This window comes from Gobio gobio, assembly GCF_949357685.1.
Source record: "Gobio gobio genome assembly, chromosome: 13".
Lineage (NCBI taxonomy): Eukaryota > Metazoa > Chordata > Actinopteri > Cypriniformes > Gobionidae > Gobio > Gobio gobio.
The window spans coordinates 15,694,800-15,721,316 of record NC_137106.1 but is presented as its reverse complement, the minus strand read 5'-3'; the positions used below and the strand labels follow the sequence as shown (position 1 = coordinate 15,721,316).

Genomic DNA, 26,517 nt, shown 5'->3' with positions numbered 1-26,517 from the left:
TTCAAAGCATGCTGGGAACTACAGATCCTCTGCCCAGTTTGTTCGTTTCACTCAGCAATGTTAAGTTGACCGAACAAACACTTATTAAGTAAAGCTGACAATATTCATTTTTAGTAGAAACAACTCAGTAAATTTAAGTTAATATAGTTGCATGAGTTTTTTAAGTAATGTGAACAAGGATGATTTGAGTGCAACTAACAACAGTGAAAGTAAAAAAATTTAAGTGTAAAAACTGTAATATTGTGAAATATTATTAAAATGTAAAATAACAGTTTCTTATTTAATATATTTTAAAATATGGTTTATTTCTGTAATGCAAGGCTAAATTTTTAGCAGTCATTACTCCAGTTTTCAGAGTCACATGATCCTTCAGAAACCACATTAATATGATGATTTGCTGCTCAAGAAACATTTATTATTATTATCAATGTTGAAAAAAGTTGTGCTGCTTAATTTTTTTGGGGGTGAAAATCATGCTACATTTCCCTCTCCCCCAGATTTTTCGATGTAGGCTATAGGAAGGTCAGAAGATCATTATTATACTTGAACAGCATGTAGCTGTGCATGTGCAATAGAAATATTTTTTAACAAATGTATTTACTGTCAATTTTGAACAATATAATGTCTCCTTGCTGAAAAGTACAAAATATTGTATGTATGTCATACATACAATATTTTGTACTTTTCAGCAAGGATATATATATATATATATATATATATATATATATATATATATATATATATATATATATATATATATATATATATATATATAAACACTCACCTAAAGGATTATTAGGAACACCATACTAATACTGTGTTTGACCCCCTTTCGCCTTCAGAACTGCCTTAATTCTACGTGGCATTGATTCAACAAGGTGCTGAAAGCATTCTTTAGAAATGTTGGCCCATATTGATAGGATAGCATCTTGCAGTTGATGGAGATTTGTGGGATGCACATCCAGGGCACAAAGCTCCCGTTCCACCACATCCCAAAGATGCTCTATTGGGTTGAGATCTGGTGACTGTGGGGGCCATTTTAGTCCAGTGAACTCATTGTCATGTTCAAGAAACCAATTTGAAATGACTCGAGCTTTGTGACATGGTGCATTATCCTGCTGGAAGTAGCCATCAGAGGATGGGTACATGGTGGTCATAAAGGGATGGACATGGTAAGAAACAATGCTCAGGTAGGCTGTGGCATTTAAACGATGCCCAATTGGCACTAAGGGGCTTAAAGTGTGCCAAGAAAAACATCTCCCACACCATTACACCACCACCACCACCAGCCTGCACAGTGGTAACAAGGCATGATGGATCCATGTTCTAATTCTGTTTACGCCAAATTCTGACTCTACCATCTGAATGTCTGAACAGAAATCGAAACTCATCAGACCAGGCAACATTTTTCCAGTCTTCAACTGTCCAATTTTGGTGAGCTCGTGCAAATTGTAGCCTCTTTTTCCTATTTGTAGTGGACATGAGTGGTACCCGGTGGGGTCTTCTGCTGTTGTAGCCCACCCGCCTCAAGGTTGTGCGTGTTGTGGCTTCACAAATGCTTTGCTGCATACATCGGTTGTAACGAGTGGTTATTTCAGTCAAAGTTGCTCTTCTATCAGCTTGAATCAGTCGGCCCATTCTCCTCTGACCTCTAGCATCAACAAGGCATTTTCGCCCACAGGACTGCCGCATACTGGATGTTTTTCCCTTTTCACACCATTCATTGTAAACCCTAGAAATGGTTGTGCGTGAAAATCCCAGTAACTGAGCAGATTGTGAAATACTCAGACCGGCCCGTCTGGCACCAACAACCATGCCACGCTCAAAATTGCTTAAATCACCTTTCTTTCCCATTCTGACATTCAGTTTGGAGCTCAGGAGATTGTCTTGACCAGGACCACACCCCTAAATGCATTGAAGCAACTGCCATGTGATTGGTTGATTAGATAATTGCATTAATGAGAAATTGAACAGGTGTTCCTAATAATCATTTAGGTGAGTGTATATATATAAATAAAAAATTCCCACCTGCCAAAGGCTGCAGTGAAAATTTACCAGCCAAAAATATTTGTTACCAGCATTGACTAAAAAGTTACCGTCCAATATCACAATTCTCTATGTAAATTAAATAAACAGTGTTCTTCAGGCAGGTCTAATTTCAGGTACCGAAATTTAACCAAGTAGGCTAATCTAATAAATAACCCTGCATAGTCTTCATATCCTTTTTAAAGTTCAAGAGCAGGGAGTGATTTTTTTCTTTTTCCTCTGTTGTTTGATTAACATTAAAAGCGCAGACAGTAGCAGGATTATTGGGAGCCTGTCACTTTAAGACCGAATGCACAGATCTTGCGTTTTAGCGATGTTTACAAGGATACTTGTCAAGCCAAGCATTTAGAATTTTGAATGAATTTGTCCATTCAAACACATTCAGGCATGACAAGAGCTCAACTTCGCGTGCTATAAGGTTGCAGCTTCGGATGTTTAAACTTCCCACTCAGCGCAGGGGCGCGGGAAGTGGGGGTGCTGAGGGTGCTGCAGCACCCCCTGGTTTCAAAGGATTGCAATGCACATTTTTGTTCATTTACATTTATTTATTTTTAGGATTTAATCATTTATTTGTAATAAACATTTTAAGTGGCCCATTAAAAAGTATTATTTATATGTTGAATTATGTTTTTAAAACATAGCCTAAATGAGGTCATATTGTGACCGTTGCGGTGTGTGCGTATAGAAAGAGCGGTAATATTTCCTCCAGTGGAGAGCGCCTTTCTGGAGATTCCGTTGATTTCTGAAGCTCATTCCGCTCAGCACCGCGCGCTCAACCCAGAACTCCCTTTGTGACATTCTTGATCAAATATAGGCCTATCTGAAATAGGGCTGCCCCAGACTAAGGTTTTTTTTTTTTTTTTTTTCTAGTAGGCTAGTTGTTCATTTAAGCCGTTGTTCACGCAGCGCGCCGCCTCCATGTCATTGTCTGTTATAGGCTATTTGCTTATTATTTATTAAATCCGGGCAATTTGGTTGATCAAATATTTATTAAAATTAAGATACAATGTATACAAAACGAAATTCAATGTAAGGCTTTCAACAAAACAAAACTTATTGCAGTATTATTTAACTTATTGAAGACCCCCGTCTTCTGATAAAGGCTATGCATCTTATGTGTCCTGTTCACTTTTCAACGTAGCCTACATTTAATAAAAAAATAACATTATAATATTTAAACTGAAACTGAATACGTGTTTTAATGGCTACAAGCAGTGTTGGGTGTAACTAGTAACTAAGTAATTAGTTACTGTAATTTTCCCTTGAAAAAGTAAAGAAAAGGGATTATTTTTTCTGTAATTTAATTACAGTTAGGCTACTTCTGAAGTAATTGAACTAAATACTAAATACAATTACATATAATACAATAATGGAATTAACATCAACATTTAAAGTCTAACTTTAAAATGCATGTTTTTATGTATCCTTCTAACATTTGTAATACTTTGGTCAGAATAATTGATGTAGTTTTATATTATTTATTTTAATGAATTAAAAGAACCGTTTCAAGTCTATCCTTGAATCGCAGTCGAGGTTGATATAGATTTGGGAAGTAGCCTAATTAGTAATAAGTAATTAAATAAATTTTGGAGAGAGTAATTTGTAGCTACAGTAGGCTAATCAAATTACACTATTGAAGATGTAATTATTAACTAATAATTCATAACTTTTTTAGAGTAACTTACCCAACACTGGCTACAAGTAGGCCTATAGTAGGCTACAGAGAAATGTCATATCGGAGCGGGATTTGAGCGCACGTCATTTTACCGGTGGGCGGTTGCTTACATGCTCTGGTAAGGTAAGCTGTTTTTTTGCGTCAATTTGTATTTCCTGTAAACCCCTCCTGTAACAGCACCCCCAACCTAAAACATCTTCCCGCGCCCCTGACTCAGCGCGTGAGCAACAAATGACCAATAGTGTTGCAGCGCTTGATTGGTAACTTTCGTGAAGATGCAGCGGCAACGTTGTCAACTGTACTATTGACTGTACAGAGCCTTGTTCGGGTTTGTTCACGTTCATGGTGTCACAACATTGCTAAGCCCCATTCACACCAAGGACAATAATAAACTATAAAGATAGATATAGTTCAAAAACTTCAGAATAGTTCACACCACAGCTATAACGATAACTGCACAGAGAAACAATATAATTTTAATAATTTTTCCAGCTGATGAACAATCAGAATATAGTTCGCTGGTGCGAATGCTAATATAGTTATCTTTATATATCGTTCTCGGTGTGAACCTATTTTTTTACAGTCTATGGTGTGAACGGGCCTCTAGGCCAAGTGGCGACAGACACAGTTTCATATTCTTGTCAGTCCAGATTTTTACTCGCATATGTATGTGTAAATTTTAGGCCCTGTATATAAATAATCAAAAGACTGTCATATATATAAAGGCGGATTATTATATTTTGTATTTTGGGAAGAATTGTCTAAATGTAACATTAATATTAACATATTATGTTTAATTAGGTAATAAAACCTTAATGGTGACCAGCCACCTGATTGTGTCTGTTTACTTCTATCCACAATCTAAAGTACCAGCCCACCCTTTCTTTTTTACATTTTTGGCACAACAACAATACGCTTCTTAAACCGCTGGAATTTAATCATGAATGGTTTTCATTTAACCAAGATTTACTTGATATGGAAGTTCACACTCTGGTTGAGAGACTTAATGTTTTCACCATGACCTTCACAAGAATTTTCCCCTGAAAGACCGCTTTAGCGTGACATGGACTTTGTGTGCTGTGAAATATTTATTAATTGAGACATTGGGACAGTTCCCAGTTGTTACAATGAGCAGTTGTTCAAAGAGGATTGAGTATCATTCCCTGAGAGTTTTTTCTGGTGTCTGTCACACTGAATAAGCACCTTGTCGCACACTATGTACTCTTACAAACTTCCACAGCACTTAATCAGTAAATGCCAATGAGTTTTGAGATGCCACAGTAAACATGGGGCTATCGTATTCCTGTTTGCTGCCAGGATTAAACCCAGAAATGGTCCACAATACAGCACAGTACCAGGTGGAGAAAGAGACCTCTTTGAAAACAGGGCAGTGTCATGCTAATGCACCCAATTGCCCTTTCACATACTCTATGCTGAAAATAAATTCAATTAATGGACGATTTACCATTTTTGCAGTACGTTTTAACTATGACAACCACAGTGAAGCAAATGTATAAGTGTTCTGAAAGAGACTTGGGATAAAAGACACATTGAATCAAATGACTTGACACATTGGCTGATAAGTCTCTATGCTGTTTGGTCAGGTCTTTTCAGTGGACTGTCAGCCCCAGGCCATTTGGGGTGATATCGTGTGTTTAGACACGGTTAATTACACCTCAGCCTCAGGGTAAAGTTTTGACTCTAGGGGCCTAATCATGACATTTGTACGTGGCGGTGGTCATGTGTTGTTTATTCTCCTCTTTGTAGCTCTCTGTTTCTTTACTCACCACCTCTGACTAAACTAAACTACATAGGTTACACTGTGTTGAAGCATATAGTTGTTATATTGGTATACTATATCTAAATGGCTGAAAAGCAGGAGAATTTAAAACAATGTCCTTTTCAGGTGGTTGGGATGTAAGGCCCGCCTCTTGTGATGTCAGCAGAGAATCATTGGGGTTTTCGGGGACATTATTTAAAGGACTAGCTCTTTCCTCAATATTCAGACACCTCTGGAATATCATCCATAACGGAATTACTTCATTTTTTTTCTATAAAGCTTTTTAGGCTGAAGAAACGTCATCCTACACAATATCTGTAAGTTGGATTTAATCTTCTTAGTTTGATGATTTTTGGCTGTTTAATGGATTTTAATAGTGATAATTTTAATAATCCAGATATACATCTTTTTTTTCTTTTCTATTCTGTCTCTCTCTCTCTTTCTACTTCATTCTGTGAGTGGATTAACTGAAGTATGCAGTTCCGAAGGAGCTGTTTGTGATGGATGTGTCTGGGGAGATTACAATTTTCCTGGATCATATCTGATTTCATTTCTGTGTGCCAAATAAATTTTACACACCTAGATAAAAGGAAAAATAAAGATAAATTTAAAAGCCTTAGAAGGTTTAGTATTTTTTTTTTAGATAAAAAAAAGTTTATAACACAGAATGGGGTGAGTTTATTCATTGTTGTCTGGTATAATGTTCTTTTGTCTCTACAGATATCTTCATTAACCATGTCGATGTGGTTTGCTGTACTTCATGTATTAGGTAGGCGATTCATTTGTTCGAAGTGACTGATGCTGAACACTTTTTCTATGTAATTCTGAATAATCTTCATTTGTCTTTCTCTTTTTACAGGTATTCTGTCTTTGAGCTATTGCACTTTTGGATCAGAATTAAATGGTCAGTAACTTTTTTCATACTCTTTTTTTCCAACTCTTTTCATACTAAATACAAATGGATTTACTTTTATTTCAAAGTAAACGAATTCCAACTTTTTTCCATTTGAAAATGTATCATTTTTCCACAAGTTCCACAACATTTTTATAAACTGTTTTGCTTTTATTAATTAATTAATTTATTTTTATCAATAGCTAAGATACTGTACCTTTTGGAATACATTTACTTTTTGAGTTTAATATATTTGACAAGTAAATAATCATTTTATGTGTGATGTCTTGTGTTATAAATGGTTAGTTCCAACACCAATTAGCTGTGGAACTCGTGCGGTGGATCTACCAGACGCCCGTCAGCTGGTGCTCTGCCCAGCAAACTGCACTCTGTGGAGTCTGTCAGTGTTTGGTTCAGGAGTGTATGCTTCTATTTCCAGCATATGTGGAGCAGCAATACACAGGTACGATCACAGAAGTAATGATAAAGATACTCACGTGCTAGACTTGTGTAAGAAACCAAAAAAGCAAGGAACATTTTTGTGTGTCATCTAGAGGAATAATAAATCTATCTGGTGGAGCTGTGGAGGTTCACGGACTGCAAGGGAGGACAAACTACCTCAGCTCTTACGCTCATGGTGTCCAGTCTCAGTCGCTGTCACAATGGAGTTCATCTTTCACTGTGGCCAGTGAGTGGAGACAAGTACCATTTTGATTTAAAATTTGTACATTTGTTTACAGACGCAAACAATGTTGTAGTTCACCGCACTCTGCGGAATAATGCAATTATGTAATATATATAATACTTGAATTATATTAATAACAATGGGGATTAGTGTAATCATGATATAATACATTGTTCATGATTAACTTCTAAACATAAAAAAAATTGTGCTACTATTCTCAGTAAGTATAACTAGGTCATAACTTCAGGAAAATGAGGCTCAGTTAGACAATATAAATATAGTGTATACAATTATGCAGAATATAAAAATGAACTAAAGTCCTTTTAGACTATCAATAAAGGTTTGTCAGGTTAAATATTTTGTTATTTTGTCTCAGGAACAATTAGCTTGCCGTTGGAAGTGTCCGGCCAAACCAGCAGTTCTGCCACAGTTGCATCTGGAGCAGGTAACAAGTGTTTAGATAACTGGAGATAATTTATTTATATGTAGTCTACACTGAGCATTCCTACTTCTCCCTTGCAGCCAAGAAACCAGTCAAAAAACCTGTAAAGAAGCCTCCTCCAACAACGGCAAACAGAGGTCTGTACGACCTGATTTAATATTCTAACTTTAAATTGTCAGTTAAAGTACCGTGACATGCAAGTACTCTTTAAATGTGACCTTGTTCCAGATTGCCCAGTCGATATGGCTTTGCTGCTGGATAGCAGCTACAACATTGGACAGCGGCGGTTCAACTTGCAGAAGAGCTTTATCAGTAAGCTTGCAACCATGCTGAAGGTTGGATCACCAGGTCCTCATGTAGGAGTGGTGCAAACCAGGTGATCTGTGCACGTCATTTATCACATTGAATGTTTTTTCTTTGTCAGTAAGTAGCCTAAAATGTCACCTTTTTCTTTCCAGCGAGACGCCTCGAACTGAATTCTACTTGTCAAACTATACGACAGCCAAAGACGTGACTTTTGCCATCAAAGAGATCCCGTACATTGGGGGCAATACAAATACAGGTTTATAACTTTCCCTTCAATGCACATTTCATATGAATGACTGGGTGAAATCTAGATCAAATCAATGCCATCCTTTTTGGAAAAGTAGAAGACCACCAAAATTCCATTTAAGCAACAGACTTCTCAAATAATTTAGTCTGATATCGCTTTTATTCAACAGTTCAATAAACAAGAAGTTAATACTGAGTAGCTTACATTTTAGACCACGTTGTCAGCAACTTTGCCTATTTTTGCTCTGTCAACTAAAGTGTGGCTAAACAGTGGCTGAATCTGAAATCGCCCCCTAAACCCTCAATCACTATTCCCTACATTAGTCCACTAATACAGTTCACTTGAAGTGAGTGAGAACGAGCCGTTGAGTGTACGTCGACTGTGCACTCGTTATGTGGGATAAGATGAGTGCACTCGATAACGTCCTCTATGGTTTTGGACACCACTACAAATGACTGTCCCTTCAAATAATGCCCTATTTGAGGATGTAGGGGGTGATTTCGGATTCAGCCAGTCACTTGTTTCGTTCCTGAAACAATAAGGCTGCATCCGATATTGCATACTTCCCTACTATATAGTAGGACGAAAAACAGTATGTGACAAAAGAAGTTTGTCCGAATTCACTGTGCTCATAAAAGAGTAGGCAAAAAGCTGCTACTTCCAGTGAGGTTCTGAAGTGTGCAGACACTTTACTATCATATGAGGCCACATGATTTGTGAATGGGAGTGAAGCGACGTAATTGACTCTGGTAGGTCACATGATAATGACAACCTGGTGAATGTAGTACAACCAGATCACATACCCTACACATTCATACTACGTAGAACATACTTTTTTAGTGGTTGCAAAGAAATTCTTGCCTACTCAAGAGAGTATGTGATTTAGGATGTGTTTTCCCCCAGTTTTCCCCCATTTGTTTAGTTTTGTTGAAAGAATCGGTTGAATAAATGAATAAATAACTCAATTAAAGAGCCAGTCGCTTGTCACCACCTATTGGCACATCATTGTAAAGTGCAAAAATATTCTCATTTGTGCATTGAAACCCTTGAAACCCAGGATGCCTTGGCCCATAGACTTCCTTTCGAAATACATTACTGTACATGCATTTTTCACAGTCTATATGATTTAGTTTAATAACTACCGATATTGTTGATATCGATTAACTTAATATTGGACTCATTCCTTTCAAATCTGACACTTGCAAAATGGTTTTAGTTGGATTGATTTATTATTGAAGATGCTTTAGCGTCAATGAGCAGGCTTGAGTTGTTGTCTTCTGCACAGGTAAGGCCATACTGCACACTGTAAGGAACTTTTTCAATCCGGACTTTGGTGTGCGGAGAGGTTACCCACGGGTCATTGTGGTGTTTGTTGATGGGTGGCCTTCTGATAATGTGGAGGAGGCGGCAGTTTTAGCCAGAGAGTCTGGCATTAACGTCTTCTTTGTGTCTGTGGCCAAACCTTCTCCTGAGGAGATAAGCCTGGTGAGCGATCAAGATTTCATGAGAAAGGTGAGATGTTTCACTTACAAATCATCAGTCTGAACATCTGAGTTTGCTGAAATCCACTTATACTATCATGTATCTCACAGGCTGTGTGCAAGGACAATGAGTTCTTCACCTTCACCATGCCCAGCTGGTTCAGCACCAACAAGTTTGTGAAGCCGCTAGCTCATAAACTTTGCTCCATCGATCAGATGCTCTGCAGCAAGACGTGCTATAACTCAGTGAACCTGGGCTTCCTGATCGATGGCTCCAGCAGTGTAGGTGACGGGAATTTCCGGCTTGTGCTGGACCTTCTCATGTCCATCGCACGCAGCTTTGACATCTCTGACATCGGATCTCGCATCGGGGCCATCCAGTTCACCTACGACCAAAGGATGGAGTTCAACTTCAACGACCACACCACAAAAGATAACGCTCTGAGGGCACTTGAGAACATCCCGTACATGAGCGGAGGAACGGCCACTGGAGACGCCATCAACTTTGCTGTGCGGAGTCTCTTTAAACCCCGCACAGGCTCCAACAGGAAGTTCCTCATCATCGTCACAGATGGACAATCTTACGATGATGTGAGAGGGCCGGCAATGGCCGCCCAGAGAGAGGGTACGCTTTTTACACTGACACTTCATCTAGAAGTCCCTGAAGGGTGTCCTTTGAGAAGCTAATGTTCTAGCTTCAATGTTGGTATAAAGTGTAATCAACAAAATCTAGCTTTTTTTATAGTGAAGGTCCCTGAGGTGGTGAGGGAGTAGGTGGGGTAGTCCTATGTATGAGTTTGAAAACAGCTAATCTATCACAAGATGTCTATAGTGCATTCAGAAAAGTAAATAAGTGTGACGTGGCCCTGACCATGATTTTCTTGTTTTGTCACAGGGATCACTGTGTTCACGGTGGGCGTGGCTTGGGCTCCAATGGAAGATCTGAAGGCCATGGCATCCGAGCCCAAGGAGAGCCACGTGTTTTTCACTCGGGAGTTCACCGGCCTGGCGCAGTTCCAGCAGCCCATCGTACGGGGCATCTGCAGGGACTTCACAGAGTTCAATTAGACAGTGCAAGAACAGGAAGTGAGGAAAGGAAGGAGAAAAAGGGCGGGCGTGAATAAGAAACATCGCTTTTGTGTTATTGGCTTTTGGTTCTTTTGTAGGAAAAGGGATTTGAGCGTTTTTTTATATATGAAGGTACTGGTATGTTTGAGCCAAAGGATTTTTCAGCTTATTTGAGAATGTATCACAGTATTGTATGTCAACTTCTCTATAATGTGGAGAATGTAATTATTTGTGATTTGTAGTCTTTATGTTCCTGGCGGAAACTTTTTTTTTCTGGCAAGTCTTTTTTTCCTGTGCAAGGGTCACTGTAACAAAAGGCTCTTTTATATTAATTTCGGGACTTGAAGATTCAATTCCAGTTAGGAAAGGCAGGCCTAATAGTGCACAAGATGGTGAGCAAAAGCAGTCATGAAGAGGATTGCCAGTGAAACAGCGCCCTCTTATGCATTTTGACGGCAGTACACGAATACACAAGCTTTCATTCTCACAATTACATAAATAGATCTGGGTTATATGATATGGTCCTTCCCAGGGGTACCGAACAATGTAGTAGATTTACGTCACAGTTTCACAATGAATCACGTATATCTGGGTGTGAGACAAGGATCACGGTCGAACCTATTTTCTGTGTACCTTTCCATATGCATGATTTACTGCCTCACGTAATGAACAGAGAGAGAGGAGGAGGGGCATCAAACTGCTTGTACATTTGTTTATAATTTATTACTTTCTTCTCAATAAAGGACAAGGTGTTTGTACAACTTAACCTGCTGAGCATCATCAGAAACTTCAATATATAAGTAACACGTGTATTGATTTATGTAGCAGGTTTGTTCAATCGGAGTCTCTCAATAGGAACACAATCTTTACCGTGATAACACTGCTGCATTAATTACCGAGACAAGGGGCATGTTGCATATACAGATACACCATTTAATATTTATTATAGACATTTTATATACATTACTTTTCAACAGTTGTTTTGCTATGTGGTACAATCTTTAAAATCTGTTGATTCGTAGTAAATCAAAAACCTTACAAAACTCATCAAAACTCTTCAAACTGATCAGAACTTTTGGAAGACTAGAAAAAATACTTTATTGTAGTATTAATCATGCATTACACAAACAAAAAGGTCTTTTGTTACACCATAAACTGCATTGTTTCCTTTAAAAAATTGTTGAGCAGATTGGGGCAGAACTACCAAACCAAATATTTAGTATGAATGCAAGCTATTCCAATCCCAAAAGATGAAAATTGTGTCATTTTTTTACTCACCCTAACGTCTTTCCGAACCCATTTGACTATCTTTCTTATGAGGAACAACAGACGCTATTTGAAAGAACCAGTTAAAGTGATTATCGATTTATATTATATGGACAACAAAAATAAAGAAAAGAACGACAACACTGAGGCATTTCTCAAAATAGCTTTTATGTCCACAGAAGAAAGTAAGTCATACAGGTTTGTAATGACATGAAGGTGAGATGAATTTTTTTTTCTGAGGTGAAACCATCCCTTTAACTTGGAAAACGTTTCTCCCCTGCTTTGAAAACGTTTTTCCGGCATCACGAGGTGAATTTAAACCCCGGTTTCAGCCAAATAAGAAACTGTGTTAAAAAGCTTTTATATTAACCTATACATGTTAATTTCCTATCGGATTACCTGTTCCGTTTGGTTAGCAAAACAGCCCAATCTTTTATTTACCATCGAGCTATGCTCTGCAAGAAGGAAAAAACCATCCACAAACTGAAAATAAATAAGCCAATAACGTTCGGATCTCTAACCTGTGATACTTTAACTCATTTTACAGTAAGGTGTACAGAAACATCACATAGTGACAGGATGCTGCAGTTTATTTGTAGATTCCTAAAAAGCTCTCGAGCCACCACGCGCTGTGCTTCTACTAGATGATAACACAACCTTAAAGCAATGTAGTATGCGTAAAGAGAGCACTCATCCAGGGTTTCCCAGACACAACACCTTCATGAAGGACAACCGCGTAAAATGGAGGGCTTGAGTGGGATTATAGTCCCTTTAAAAAATGTGATTTTCAGCGGTTTTATGACAGTCTTTATTTATATAAAATTGATTATAAAAACTATACTTTTTTTACACAAAAAAATGAAACAAACGCTAAAGGTATGAAGGTTGACCGAGTTTAACTGTATTCGTTTGCACGCTACATTAGGGTGAGGAGGGCGACCGAGATTAGGGTCTGGTTTATGGCTCGGCAGGGCGGGACTCAGTTCCTCTGGTGCCCGGATGATGGTTGGTGAAAATCTACTGATGGATGAACATGATAACCACTCCATGGTCACTGAAACATACCTACAGGACACATTATCAGCTCAGTTCAAAACCAGTCAAGAGGCTACAAACACTGGTTTCACTCCAGCTTTGACTTACAGTAAATTACAGTTACTTTTTTCTTTTTTTCGAGGAAACAAAAAGAAGATTAAAACTGATTGAGCACTCCACACTGGCTTCGCAAAAAACGCCACGTCCCCTCTCTTGGCACCTGGTATTGTGTGTATGGTGTGAGTTTGACAGCGAAGGTGGAAGCCACTTCAACGTAGTGTGAGAAATGCTACTCTTGTTACACAAGGCAGTGAAGCAGTCCTTTCTTTCACTCGGTCTTTGCGTATGCGAAAATTCAGACGTGATTTTATACAAACACTTTGGCCAGGGCATCGGCTCCAGCACTTCCTATGTATGCCTTCGATGGGTGGAAGGCAACGTCGTATATGGCCTCGTCTGACTTTTTCCTGTGAGCGGTAACCTCCTGTACACACGTCTTACTGTCCAGGTTCCACAAGCGGATGGAACTATCATGACCTGTGTTAGATGAAGAAGAGGCATTAGTTCAGCACAATTTAAAAAAAAAAAAAATTTTGTGTGAGGACTAGCGCATACTGCGCGGATTGCGGTTATATCCGCGGTTAGATCAGAGACTGCAACGCGCAAGAGAGTGGCATCAATATTAATATGACATATTGTCTTATTATTAAAATAAGACAACTGTGTGTTGAGCTTCAGGATGCGACGCTGAATATTTAAAACGCTTAAGCTTCATTTGCAGCAGTTCGCCAAACTTCGCGTGTCAGCTGAATAGAGCAGCACTCGAAACACATAGGCTAACCATCATGAATGGAGTTTGCATATGCATCACCGTTATTGTGATGTGTTTGTGAAATGTTTAATCGGATTTTATATACTTGATATCACCGAAATACACTATTAAATGTTCTCAAAGCTAAGCGCAACAAATAGCAGAACGAGCTATAACGGTTGTGTGCGCTCAGCGCTCGTGCTTTCATTGATTTGCGTAATTTAAATCTCACACTTTAAATCACAGGCTATTGATAGCTCATAACTTAATAATACTAGCTGTGTTACTATGATGAATGATGAGCTCAAAATGTAGATCTGTATGTGCGATGTACTTTATCTCAATGGAACACAAACGTCTCGTGTTTCCTCTTTCCAGCGGTTGTCGACCCTGGCTTAGGTTATTTAAGAAATTTAATTTCTTAAAGCAACCCACTTCATTGTAGTTTATATGTTAAGATAGTATTGCGTTTAACACTGAGAATGTGAATATTTGTAATGTGACGATCGGGTGCGGATCTAAATCAGAGGTGATGGTTTGTTTTTAACAGTGGATTTGGTGACGTTAGAGCATCTCTATGCCCATCTCTACTCTTGTTCTTTTTCCAAGTTACCTTCCTGTCCAGTATTTTTAGCTTCTTACAAAAGCCACAAAGCCTTCAGAAGACAGTAGTCATACAAGAAGGCTTGTGTCATACCTGAGCTGAAGCTGAAACTTGAAAGTTAAGTTCAAGCACAACATAAATGCAATGTTTAGGCATTATTATTAATATTATTTTGATTTATAGGTTGTAGGTTTAATAGTAAATAAAATAGTTAATAGTAATTTTAAATTCATTTTTATAATTTTATTTATGTTTATTATGTATAAATGTTTGTATTTGCATTATAATGTGGCAATTGAATGCACTAAATTGGTTTAGTTTTCACAGATATTAATGTATGTAATTTCAGTAATAAAAATTAAAATTAAAATTAAAAAAGGAAACAAATTAGTTGTTATTTTTAAGATACCCGTCTTATTTTCTCTTGTATATTAAGTATTGCTCTTCAATAAAGAAAAAGTAGTTATCCGAATACTCGATTAATCGATGGAAAAATTGGTAGAATACTCGATTACTAAAATATTCGCTAGCTTCAGCCCTACTTCAGAGTTCCTACTGGCGGTGCGAATGCAACCAGGAAAAAGTAGAAGGGAAAAGTGAAAGTAAGCTGAAGGAAGAAACACTTACTTCCTGACATCAAGTAAATGCCATTTGGATCTATAGCCAGACTAGTAACAGCATCCAAGTGAGCCACCATTGCATGGATGGCTTTACCTAAAAAAAACAGGAACAATTCAGACACAAACGTTTGTGGTAAGATTCTTCAAAGAAATTAATGTTTTTATTTAGCCAGGATGCAATAAATTGATCAAAAGTCTATAATGTGACAAACGCTTTCTATTTCAAATACATGCTGTTCTTTAGAACTTTCTTAATCTTGAATAAAAATGTATTGTGGTTTCCACAAAAATATTAAGTAGCACAACTGTTTTTAGTAGTAGACATGTTTCTTTAGCACAACATCAGCATATTATAATGATTTCTGAAGGATCATGTGACACTGAAGACTGGAGAAATTATCCTGAAAATTCAGCTTGGCCTTCATCACAGGAATAAATTATATATCAAAATAAGTATTAAAATAATGCAGCCTTGCTGAGCATAAGAACCCACAAATTTGAACTGTAGTGTACATATAAGGGTATGTTACAATGATAAACACACTGACCTGATTTATTATCAAAGAATTTGATGTGTCTATCCTCGTGAGCGGTGACTGTGATTGGCAGGGTGGGGTGGGTGACTACTTTATTAATGTGATTCCCAAATGGAATAGCTACAACAAAGCAGAAGAAAGTAAACATTACAAATCCAATTCTCACACTTAAGTAATTAAATGACTTAACTATATATAAACATTATATTAGGGCTGTCAAAAGATTAATCGCGATTAATCGCATCCAAAATAAAAGTTTGTGTTTACATAATATATGTGTGTTAATTATTATTTATATATAAATACACACACAAGCATGTATATATTTAAGAAAAAAATATTATTTTTAAATATAACATTTATATTTATATATATTATAGATTATATAAATGTATATACAGTATATACACATGCAAATATTTCTTAAATATATACATAAATGTGTGTGTATTTATATATAAATAATAATTAACAGAGTACACACACATATATTATGTAAACACAAACTTTTATTTTGGATGCGATTAATCGCGATTAATCTTTTGACAGCCCTACATTATATCACATCTACACAAGCGCATTTGCTTTTTTTTAAGAACAAATGTGAAGAATGTACCACTCTCTCCCTGTGCGGCGAATACCATGACGGGCTGTGATGTCTCCAGATCGTAAACGACAGCATCTCCCGTGTTATAGGAAGCCACCATGTGAGCGGGATCACACCCATTAAAATCAATCGATGTGGGAACGCCATGATCTGAAAGATAGGGAACGAAGAAAATGAGTTGCCAACGCTTCGATCGATTACTGAACGCCGCATAGAAGATGCACTGCGCTCACCTCTGTCTGAGTTAAATGTGCTGAGACATGGAGACTTCTCCTGAGGGTCCCACAGCTTGATTGTCCCATCAGCTGAACAGGAGAGCAGCCGGTTTTTGATTCCACTGTAAGCCAATCCCCACACTGCGTCACTGTGACCCAACAACGTGCCAGCCAACACGCTGGGTTCTGTTTGAAAACAGAGTACACATCTGAGCCACACGTAGAGAAGATGCTGCCGAGCAGGCAGGTTTCTTGCTTTGAAGTTCTATAAAAAGGAAACTGTGATTTTATGTTCTCACCATATGTGTCATAAGGGTCTACGTTTGAGCTGGGGATGTTCCACCACTGTATTGTTGAATCGATACCACCACTAAAGCACTGCTCACCACTCGAGGTCACAGCCAATGAGAGCACAGGCCCACTGCAGAAACAGAAACAACAGGTTCAGAGGATTTGTGGATACACTTGTTTACATCATTGGTGATACAGAGGGGCCTAAAAAGTCATTGGACACTCTTAAAATTGTAAGAATGTTAATGCTTGTCAAGGCAAAAATATCAAACCAAGTGGTATTTTAGTAATATTTATTTATAGAAAAATAGCACAAGTAGTAATTTTAAGCAAAACATTTGTAATTCCAGGAGTTAGCAATATTTATATTAAATTCAAAGACGGTACAAGTATTCCTTTTAACTTTAAGCAAACATTTTTTCTATGAGTTTATGAAGATTTATATTCATTTACAAAAATACAGCTCAAGTACTTGAAGCAAAATGTTTAACAAAAGAAAGTGTCTTAAGTTTTAAATACAAGAAATATTACTGTTCAACATGAACAAAGCATTTTGTGGTTGTCAAACATTAGTGGACCATTAGTGGAACTTCTCATACCCACTACAAATCACATCGAGACCAACTGGTTAAAAGCAAGAGCAAAATGACTAATTCTGAGAAAAGCAACTCTGTTGTGTTTTTTGTGACACTTAAGTGTTCCCAAATTGTTCCTTACTTTCTGTGGGCCAGGTAAGTGCATAAATTCAAGAGTACAGCCATACAATCTCTCAGTCAAACAGTGCCAGCACACTGGCCCGTATAGAACACCTTCAGTGGGATTATTATAAGGCTGCCCCTGATTTAAGATTTTTCTAGTCGATTCATTCAAGCCATTAGTCAACTAATCACACGTTTATATTAATTGAATTACTAAACCACAATGAGCCTTTAATGTATACAGCCGTTATTTAGCCTATTCCACACTCAAGCACATGCATAAAGCTTGCTAAAGTACTGGCAAAAGTAATGATTATGAATGTGTCGGAATAAATTGAAAGGAGACTTTTATTATTTATTAAGAAACTAGTGTTTTCAGTGCCAGCTGCAAAGATGCATTTGACAATGCTGACGCCGCAGTACAGTGGATGCGCCTTTCATATGGATTACATAATCTGAGAGTATTTATTTCAGATTCAAATTGGTTTGTATAAAAGCAGACATTTCAAGCTTTCTATATATATATATTTCTCATGTCTGTGAGTTTCTGTTCATTATTGTGACACGCTCCAGTTCACAGAGACAGACAGAAAGCGCATCATGTTTGTTTGTTTGTTTTTACAAAAGTACGTTTTGTTGTTATTGTGAGTTTACAGAAACACTTGGATATGCGCCTAATAATAGCACACATTTATCTAGGTTAACGTTTTAGAGAGCGAGAGAGAACGTTTTAATATGATAAGCCATATTTCTAAGTTTCTAAGAAATTGTTTACTGCTCCTTTAAAAAAGGTGCACTCAGTAATTTTTGCCAGCTAAAAAAAGGTCACTACCTCGTGAAACGCAGCATGTTGACATCACATTACCAGCCCTGTCATACAATTGACCAACTACTACCATTACGAACCATAATGAGGACAAATGCTGGGACTTTAAGTACTCACTTAACCACAGACAATAGACTAAACATAGTGTAATGCAGCAGACAGCTGTGACTGAATCCAATAATGTGCTTTATATTGATGTGTGTATTACGACACATCTGAAAAAACATGTCAGAAATGAATAAGCATCCACACCAGTAGGTGTCGGTATAGAGTAGAAGAGCACTGGGACAAATAAGGGCAAGTGAAATGCAAACAAAATCGTACTGAATGCACTTCTGAATAGCTAACTTCACTATGCTCATGTTGTGGACTCTGGAACATTGGAAACACATTTTCCTGAGCAATGAATCACGCCACCATCTCATGGATGTGCTTGGCTGAGGCCAGGGGAACACCACCTTTCTGAATGCATTCAGCTGTAGAAATGCCTACATGCACAGTATCGTCCATACGGTCACAACTTTGACCCTGCAATTGAAGTCAATGTTGTGAAATCAATACTTACATATGCCCTCTAAATGTGTATATTGGCTCCACATCAAAAGAGGCACTTCTGCAAAGCAAGACAACACTTTGTTTAGTGGTTTGTTTGGAACATTAATGGGGAAATCACAACATGATAAATTCAATGTGCTTTTTGAGGAATCACTTTTAAGATCAAAACCAATCCCAGATACACGTGCCAATATGCGGTAATATGATATATCACAATGAATATGCACGGTTTTGTTATCGTGGGCACTTTGAAATACAGTGAATAATTATTATTACGAATCATTCAGATTTTTAGAATGCATTTTAAGAATACTTTTCCATAAACCATTCAGATGTTTGTATTCTCAATGGTGTTCATCACAACACCAAATACACAATATTTTAGGATTAAGGGGCTATTTATATTTAAACATGGAACATTTTTACATTTTGATCTGGACTACAACATGCCCTAGATATGATCGGAGTCTTTAGTATTGTTCAGCAACACTTTACAATGATGCTCATTAGTTAACATAACTGACAATGAAAAATACTTCCAAAGCATTTTATTAATCTTAGTTCATGTTTCGACATTTAATTATACATTATTAAAATCAAAACCTGAGCTAACATGAACTAACAATAATCAGTTGTATTTTTTATCTAACGTTATCAGAGAATTATTACTTTGAAAAAATGTGTTAAAAACAAACAAATAAAAAACACTTTTGTAACAAATATAGCTACAGTGCCCTGCACTAACATTGGCACCCTTGGTAAATATGAGCAAACGCGGCTGTGAAAAAAAGACCAAAAAAAAAAAAGAGTATATTCCCATTCATATTTACGTTTTTTTAGCACACCAGGGTGACTAGAAGCATGAAATTGTCAAGCCATGACTTCCTGTTCCACAGGAGTATAAATATGAGGAAACACAAAGGCCAAATTCCCTTAATCATTCATCACCGAGTAAAACCAAAGAATATAGCTCTGATGTGCAGCAAAAGATTGTTGAGCTTCACAAAATAAAAATGGCTGTAAGAAAATAGCTAAAGCATTGACAATCCCCATTTCCACCATCAGGGCGATAATAAAAAAGTTCCAATCAACTAAAGATGTTATAAATCTGCCTGGAAGAGGACGTGTGTCTATATCTTCCTAATGGTGAGGAGGAGAGTTTGAGTGGACAAAGACTCTCAAAGGATCACAGCTGGAGAATTGCTGAGATTAGTGGAGTATTGGGGTAAAAAAAGCCTCAAATAAATGCATCAAACAGCACCTACATCACCACAAGTTGTTTTGGAGGGTTTCAAGAAAAATCCTCCTCGCTCATCCAAAAACAAACTCCAGCATATTCAGTTGTCAGAAACGACGAACTTCAAACTGGACCTGGTTCTGTGGTCAGATGAAGAAAAGAAAAACCTTTTGGGAGCAAATCCACCAGATGGGTTTGGAGTAAACAGGGATAAAAAAGTACTGCATGCCCACGGTTAAATATACTGCTGAATCTTTAATGTTGTAGGCCTATTTCTTTTTTGCTGGAGGTCCTGGACATCTTGTTCAGAGACATTGTCTCATGGATTCTAGCAAATACAAACAGGTAAAAACCCGAACACTTCTGCTAGAAATCTTACAATGGGCCGTGTTAGGATCTGCCATCAGGACAATGATCCAAAACAAACATCAAAATCAACCCAAAAATGTGTCACTGAGCACAAAACGAAGCTTCTGCCATGGCCGTCCCAGTCCTCTGACCTGAACCCTATAGAAAATGAGTGGGGTGAACTGAAGAGAAGAAGCGCCAACATGGAGCTGGGAATCTGAAGGATCTGGAGGGATTCTGTATGAAGGAATGGTCTCTGATCTCTTGTCAGGTGTTCTCCAAACTCATCAGGCATTATAGAAGACTCAGAGCTGTTATCTTGGGAAAAGGACATTGCAATAATTGTGGCCAAAGTGAACTAGAGAAAAAACATTTTATAATGAGATTTTCCCCCCACTTTCAATTGTTTTACTTCAAAGAATAGTTCAATTTTTTTATGAATGAAAGATTAAAAGGATACACTATTTTCACAGCTGCCTTTGCCCATATTTACCAATATATTAGGGGAGGGCACTGTATTCTGTATTGCTCATTGTTAATGTCAGTTAATGCATTAGCTACCTTTAATGAGACCTTATTGAAAAGTGTTACATTGTTGTCTATAAATCTTTTGCACTTTAATCTATTTGAAACATTTATTTTATAATTTCTTGTATAGTTTTATTGTAGTTCTTCGTTAAGTTGCAAAAAAAGTATGTTTTTTTTGTTCCTATATTTTAATATTGTGATAATACTTTATACGGTGATAAAAGCTTCAGCATTTATCGCAACATGAAAAATTGACACCGTCACATGTCTAACCCCAGGATATCCCATTCCTTGGAAAGCCACAGTGAGAACTTACTTTTTGGCAGGAACTGTCTTCTGGAGGTTCCACAGTTTGAGGGTGTGGTCTTCTGAGACTGTGACCAACACCGGTTCCACAGGATGGAAAGCCAGGCCCCGCACTCCATCAAAGTGGCTTCGCAGGGTATATTTGGGATTCCACGTCTTCCTGAACGCATCCTTATTGGCTGGCAGCTAAAAATAGAGGGTGGGGGAGGGGCCGTTGCAGAGGCATTTTAACAACTGTGAAATGAAACCTGGAAACTGCAGGTCGACTGACTGCGAGGCATTAGGATAGTTGTCCTATTTGACACACAGCAAACAACACCGGCTTGGACAAGTAACCTTTAAACAGAATGAAACTAATATAGTACATGACAGGCTGTTTTTATATAACTGTTAACTGAGGCTTAACACAATACAGACTGCATTTAAAAATTGAGCAGGGAAAATACCTTTTTTTTTTTTTTTAAGTAGAGGTTATTATTTATTAATGGCAGAATAGCAGGAGCAGTCGGTCACGCTGTGTACTTACATCATAGCTGTATTCAGCCTCGTCATTGGACACAGTCAGATCTGCGAGGTCTCCCAGGCCCAGCACACTTTCCAACATGTCATCAGAGCCCATGATAAAGGACTTGCCCCCACCAGGCGTGAATGGCAGAGGCTCAGCTAAGAATAGGAAGGAGAAGAGAAGGGCCAAGTAAACAAGGTGCCACACCTTGGGGTGAAAAAGAGGGCTTAGGCTTTGCTGCAGAGCATTTTACAAACACACACCAGCAGTTCAACACCAGAACAACTTTGTGGCGTTAACACAAAATTAAACCTAAAGCAGATTTAAAAATTTGGCCTGGATCAATGTCAATTTTAGCTTTAATATGACACCAGCCTCTGGTACCTCAGGAGGGTATTCCGAAAAGCAGGTTGTGTGACATACCGGTTGGATAAGTTACGGACAAGTAAACCGATAACCACAATTTTCGGTTCTAAAAACTGAGGCAAGTTTCAGGGTAAGTAAGTAACAAGACATTTTCTATATACATCTCACCTTACAACAAATATGGAATCAAAATGACAATGTCAAGTCAACTGATCAATCAAGCTTTCTTTTTTCATTTATATTTCTAGCATTAAACAAACAATATTATTCTTGTTCACAAGTACTAAAAAAATAGATACGATTAAAAAATGATGGCACAACTGCCCAATAGGTGGCAATATGCACTAAGAATGTAAATTAGCATTAAAATACTCCGACTGCGGTTGTGGAACCGATCACTGGTTTGGGTTAATCCACTGTTGAGTATAGGGTTTGTGTGACAGTAGGTTAACCCTGCTTTCTGGAATACCACCCTTTATCAAAATGTACTTTGATACTCTTTAAAAAATAAAAATAATAATGTAAGTGCAATCATATTTTGTATTTATGCAGGGCTCAAAAATAAATAACGCCATCTTATTTACTTTGTTAGCACACATTACAGGTCTTAGGGTGAACAATTAATACACAGAAAAAAATAGTTTGCCGTGGTAATCTTTAATCAAAATCTGAGAAGTAACTTCCGGTCTGGAATGGCGTTCCCTTTCCGATGACGGCAGTTTGACGGCTTGGGTTTGAATATTTTTAACCACTCCCCTCCAACTGTTAGTCTGCTATGAGCGAGAGATGGAGAGGAGGAGCGCTGAAGTAAAACCCTACCCTCTATTCAATATTCCATTTCACTTGGAAATACGTCACAGCACTGAAATCAAATCAGTTGCAACTTCCTGTTCACTGGGACTTTAAGGTCTACTACAGTCTGTCTAATTTTTATTTGACCTGCCGACATTACCACCAGTCCAACCACAAAAGAGCAATGTTTATCAAATGGATTATGATAGTTAAAAATAATACAATTTTACTTATTTATGTACCACGTTTATGGTAATAAATGTCTTCATTTAAGGGCAACACACACACACACACATTGTTATACTTCTTTACCAAAAATACATGTCCTATTTATGGTGACATTTACATAATCCTTAGTTTAGAAGTAGGTCAGAAAAGACAGAAGAGTGTAAGACAAAAAGAGGCAGAGATAAAGAAAGCAGAAGGGTGTGGGATGGATGTAATGGGCTGATGTGTTTGACCCAGCTGGCTCTGGTCAGAGCAGTAAGAGAATCTCCTATACTGGAAGCTGTCAGGAATGCTGATGCAGCAACAGGCCTAATTAAGATTCTAACACAGGGCCATCGTGTGCCACAAAGCACATACGAAGGACACACATGCACATGTTCACCCAAAAAATGAAATCAACCTCATGTTTTTTCCCCACATGCAGAATGTCCGAACAACTCCTCTCCATACATTAAAAGTGGATGGTGATTTTTAATAATTAAGTACCAACATTATGGATATGCACTTCTTTCCTGGTCTCCTGGACTCATATTAGGGCGGTGCGATCAATCGTATGATTTTGGCTTCCAACAATAATGAAAACAAGATAATAGAGGCAAACCGTTTATTGTGCCGACCTGTGCACCTAACTTTCCATCACAGCTGTGTGCTTTCATCCCTCCCTAAAAGCCCAAACTTTAGATCCATATCAGCCGAATAAGTGAGTATTGTAAAATGCAGTCTACTGTCGCTAAACTGCGGAAAGAGCCAAAAAAGAGCCACTGTTCCCCAGGCGTCTTTCTGTGTACGCGCTTCGAATCAGAGCTGAACGTGGCTAAGCAAATGGGCTTCAGATACAAACATGTCAAAATGCCTTTTTGAGAGGTATTCACGTAAACAGTAGGTTGTGTCTTAAGAAAACATTCACAGTTGAAAAAGTAAGTGTAAAAGTAATTTTATAACAGTATAAAATTGCGGCCGGAAACATCTACAGATATACGACCTGCACCATCATGTAATAAGTGTATCATTCAACTTTTTTGTTTTTACATTAGTTAACCTAGTATTAGTTTTTGCTGAGGTATCGATAATTGTGAAATTTCACTGATATTTTAAAATTACTCATATCGTCAAATAAAACTTTGATGTTTATTAATCATGATTTCAATATCGAACAAAAATAATATAGATTAATCATGCAGCCCCAACACATATGGCAGCTTTGTGAGAGCAACAGATTTAAAGGGTTAGTTCACCCAAAAATGAAAATTCTGTCATTAATTACTCAGCCTCATGTCGTTCCAAACCCGCAAGACTTTTGTTCATCTTCGAAACACAAATATTTTTAACTGAAAGACTTCTTTCCCTCCACTGACTGTCCACCCAACTACCAATTTGATGCTTCAAAAAGTCAATGAAGAGATCGTAAAACTAATCCAAATGAATCGAGTGGTTTAGTCCAAATTTTCTGAAGAGGCACGATCGCTTTACATGAGGAACAGATTTAATTTAGGCTTTTATTCAAATATAAACAGTGATCAGTAGGGTTGAGTACCGAACTCTGTACTTTTAAGGGCACCGACCGAATTACGTCAGTACTACAGAGTACCGATTCACATTAAATCAATCGGTACCAAATTTCGGTACCTGAGAACGCATATTGTGATATAGACTAGTGTCTGTGAATATTAAACCGCAAAATGACCATTTAAATATGAATCATGCGGGTCTCTGTGCGAATGAATGCGTAGACGCGCAGTTTACAGTCTATGGGTTTACCTCACACACTCTCACTCAGAATTGCGTGTGACGGTCGCACGTTTCCATCTCTGCCTCTCATATGAGGACATGAACGCACGAACGTCATCTCCAGAGTAGCCGCTGAGTCACTTCATGAGCATTTTACCGTTTCATTTGAGAAAAACGACCGGCGTCATATCAAACACACAGAAACTCAAATTCACGGCAACCCGTCAAAATAAAGGTTCGGCTAACTTGACAAATAAATCTACTTGTAAAGTAGAATTTAGATACGTCTCAATGTAATAATACTAACACTAATGTAATAATAAATTATCAAAACTTTATTTTTTATTATTAATTAAAATTTTTCTTCATGTTTTAATTTTAACCATGTAAAGCTCAGTTGTGCAGCACTTTGTTTGACAAAAAAGTTTAATTAAATTAAAAGATAAATTTAATTAATGTCTTCATTTGATTACCAGAAAATACATAACACATAATTTGTGGGAAATCTTTTCATAGAAATGAAATTAAAAAGAAAAAATAATAATATGGTTGTTTTCATGAATTAAATTAAGTACCTAGTAGCCTGCTTTTTACTAGTAAATATTACAGTAATCAAACATCACAGACAACGGCAGACAGCAACCAGGGCTGCTCTGGCATATGTCAATAAGACTTTTATAAATGACTTACAGGTTCTTTACAGTACCGAATTTCAAGTACCGGTACCGATACCGGTTCAAATGTGAACGGTACCCAACCTGATCAGCGAACATTAACAGAAGCTCAGCCGTACTGGCTTGACGCGTGAGTTTACCAGGTGTAAACAGGGCCATGTCCATTTTTTTCACTTTCACTGTATGGAAAAGAGCCGTGTGGACATTCTGCCTAACATCGCCTTCTGTTTAATGGGATTTAAAAAAACAGGGCAAAAATTGTTGTTTTGGTGAACTGGCCCTTTAATTGCAGGCCTTATTTTCAATCATCACACTCAAATCCTTTGAGAATCTCAAGAGATATGCCCTATTTTCATAATGATTAATGAATGAATCATTGATCTCGAGTATTTGAGTTTGGCGAGTATTATTTTACCCCACTCTGTGCCGTCTCCTGAACTCCGAGCCTCCCCGGCACCTTCTCCATCCTCTGCATTCACCAAGAAGTCAAACTCCTTCAGTGCCTCCTCTGTGTCGGGGTCATCCGGCAAGTCAGAAGCCAAACCTTCATTCCCGACCTGGAAGAGCAGTCAAGGCTATATTACATAGACAATCATATACTGAGAAAAGTTACATTGGGTTAATTAAATCATTCACGCATATTGCCACTAAAATGGTAGCGCACCTTAATTTTATGTTTTTTTATTCTGCGTTTATCACTCCTGTCAGGCACATCCTCCATTATGTCACCCTCATCATATTCCTCTTCATCACTATCGTCAGCATTTTCTAAAAAATTAAATGTCTCCAGAACCTCTGGATTCCTGTTGAACCAAAGGCATCATGAGAAGAAGTTCTTTCTTGTAGCTGTTTATATTAATCTAGCGGTTGAAATCAAGAGACATCTGTACCTTTTCATGTCTTGTCCCTTTCTTTTGGCTGGAGACTCTCCTCCATTGAGAATTTGCTCTAGGTTCTTGGTTTCCACAGAACCGTTTTGCTCTGAGCCGGACAGCCCCAGTAACGACCGCACTCTCTGCGACCGAACATCCAGTATTGTGTCCGTATAACCTACTTCCTGAAGATATCTTAAAAAGACAATGAAAACACAGCTCAGACATTCAGGTGAAAGAAACAGTC

General features: G+C 37.7%; 2 protein-coding genes across 4 annotated transcripts in view; one reads left to right on the top strand and one right to left on the bottom strand.

The window, feature by feature from the left end:
- Positions 1-5,436: 5,436 nt before the first annotated feature.
- On the top strand, positions 5,437-11,867 carry coch (coagulation factor C homolog, cochlin (Limulus polyphemus)). 2 transcript variants are annotated; one of them, XM_079833292.1, is made up of 13 exons: positions 5,726-5,818; positions 5,961-6,124; positions 6,222-6,270; positions 6,361-6,405; positions 6,700-6,856; positions 6,948-7,081; positions 7,455-7,523; positions 7,601-7,657; positions 7,749-7,896; positions 7,979-8,082; positions 9,359-9,585; positions 9,666-10,179; positions 10,450-11,432. In XM_079833292.1, exons 3-13 carry the CDS (start codon positions 6,237-6,239, stop codon positions 10,620-10,622), a joined length of 1,662 nt encoding a protein of 553 aa, XP_079689418.1. In that variant the 5' UTR covers positions 5,726-5,818; positions 5,961-6,124; positions 6,222-6,236; the 3' UTR covers positions 10,623-11,432. The 2 variants fall into 2 exon arrangements, with proteins under 2 accessions (XP_079689417.1, XP_079689418.1); XM_079833291.1 differs by lacking the exon at positions 5,961-6,124 and having other exon boundaries at positions 5,437-5,818; positions 10,450-11,867.
- The window catches only part of strn3 (striatin, calmodulin binding protein 3), a 31,459-nt gene continuing 16,483 nt past the window's right edge, over positions 11,542-26,517 (bottom strand). For both annotated transcript variants that reach the window (XM_079833289.1, XM_079833290.1), the window contains exons 5-16: positions 26,289-26,465; positions 26,063-26,201; positions 25,814-25,955; positions 21,632-21,768; positions 21,116-21,291; positions 18,697-18,744; positions 16,616-16,737; positions 16,335-16,502; positions 16,111-16,251; positions 15,507-15,614; positions 14,966-15,052; positions 11,542-13,460 (exon numbers count right to left, since the gene is read on the bottom strand). In XM_079833289.1, the coding sequence (XP_079689415.1) occupies positions 13,291-13,460; positions 14,966-15,052; positions 15,507-15,614; positions 16,111-16,251; positions 16,335-16,502; positions 16,616-16,737; positions 18,697-18,744; positions 21,116-21,291; positions 21,632-21,768; positions 25,814-25,955; positions 26,063-26,201; positions 26,289-26,465 (1,615 nt within the window). In that variant the 3' untranslated portion in view covers positions 11,542-13,290. The remainder of the gene's footprint in view (positions 13,461-14,965; positions 15,053-15,506; positions 15,615-16,110; positions 16,252-16,334; positions 16,503-16,615; positions 16,738-18,696; positions 18,745-21,115; positions 21,292-21,631; positions 21,769-25,813; positions 25,956-26,062; positions 26,202-26,288; positions 26,466-26,517) is intronic.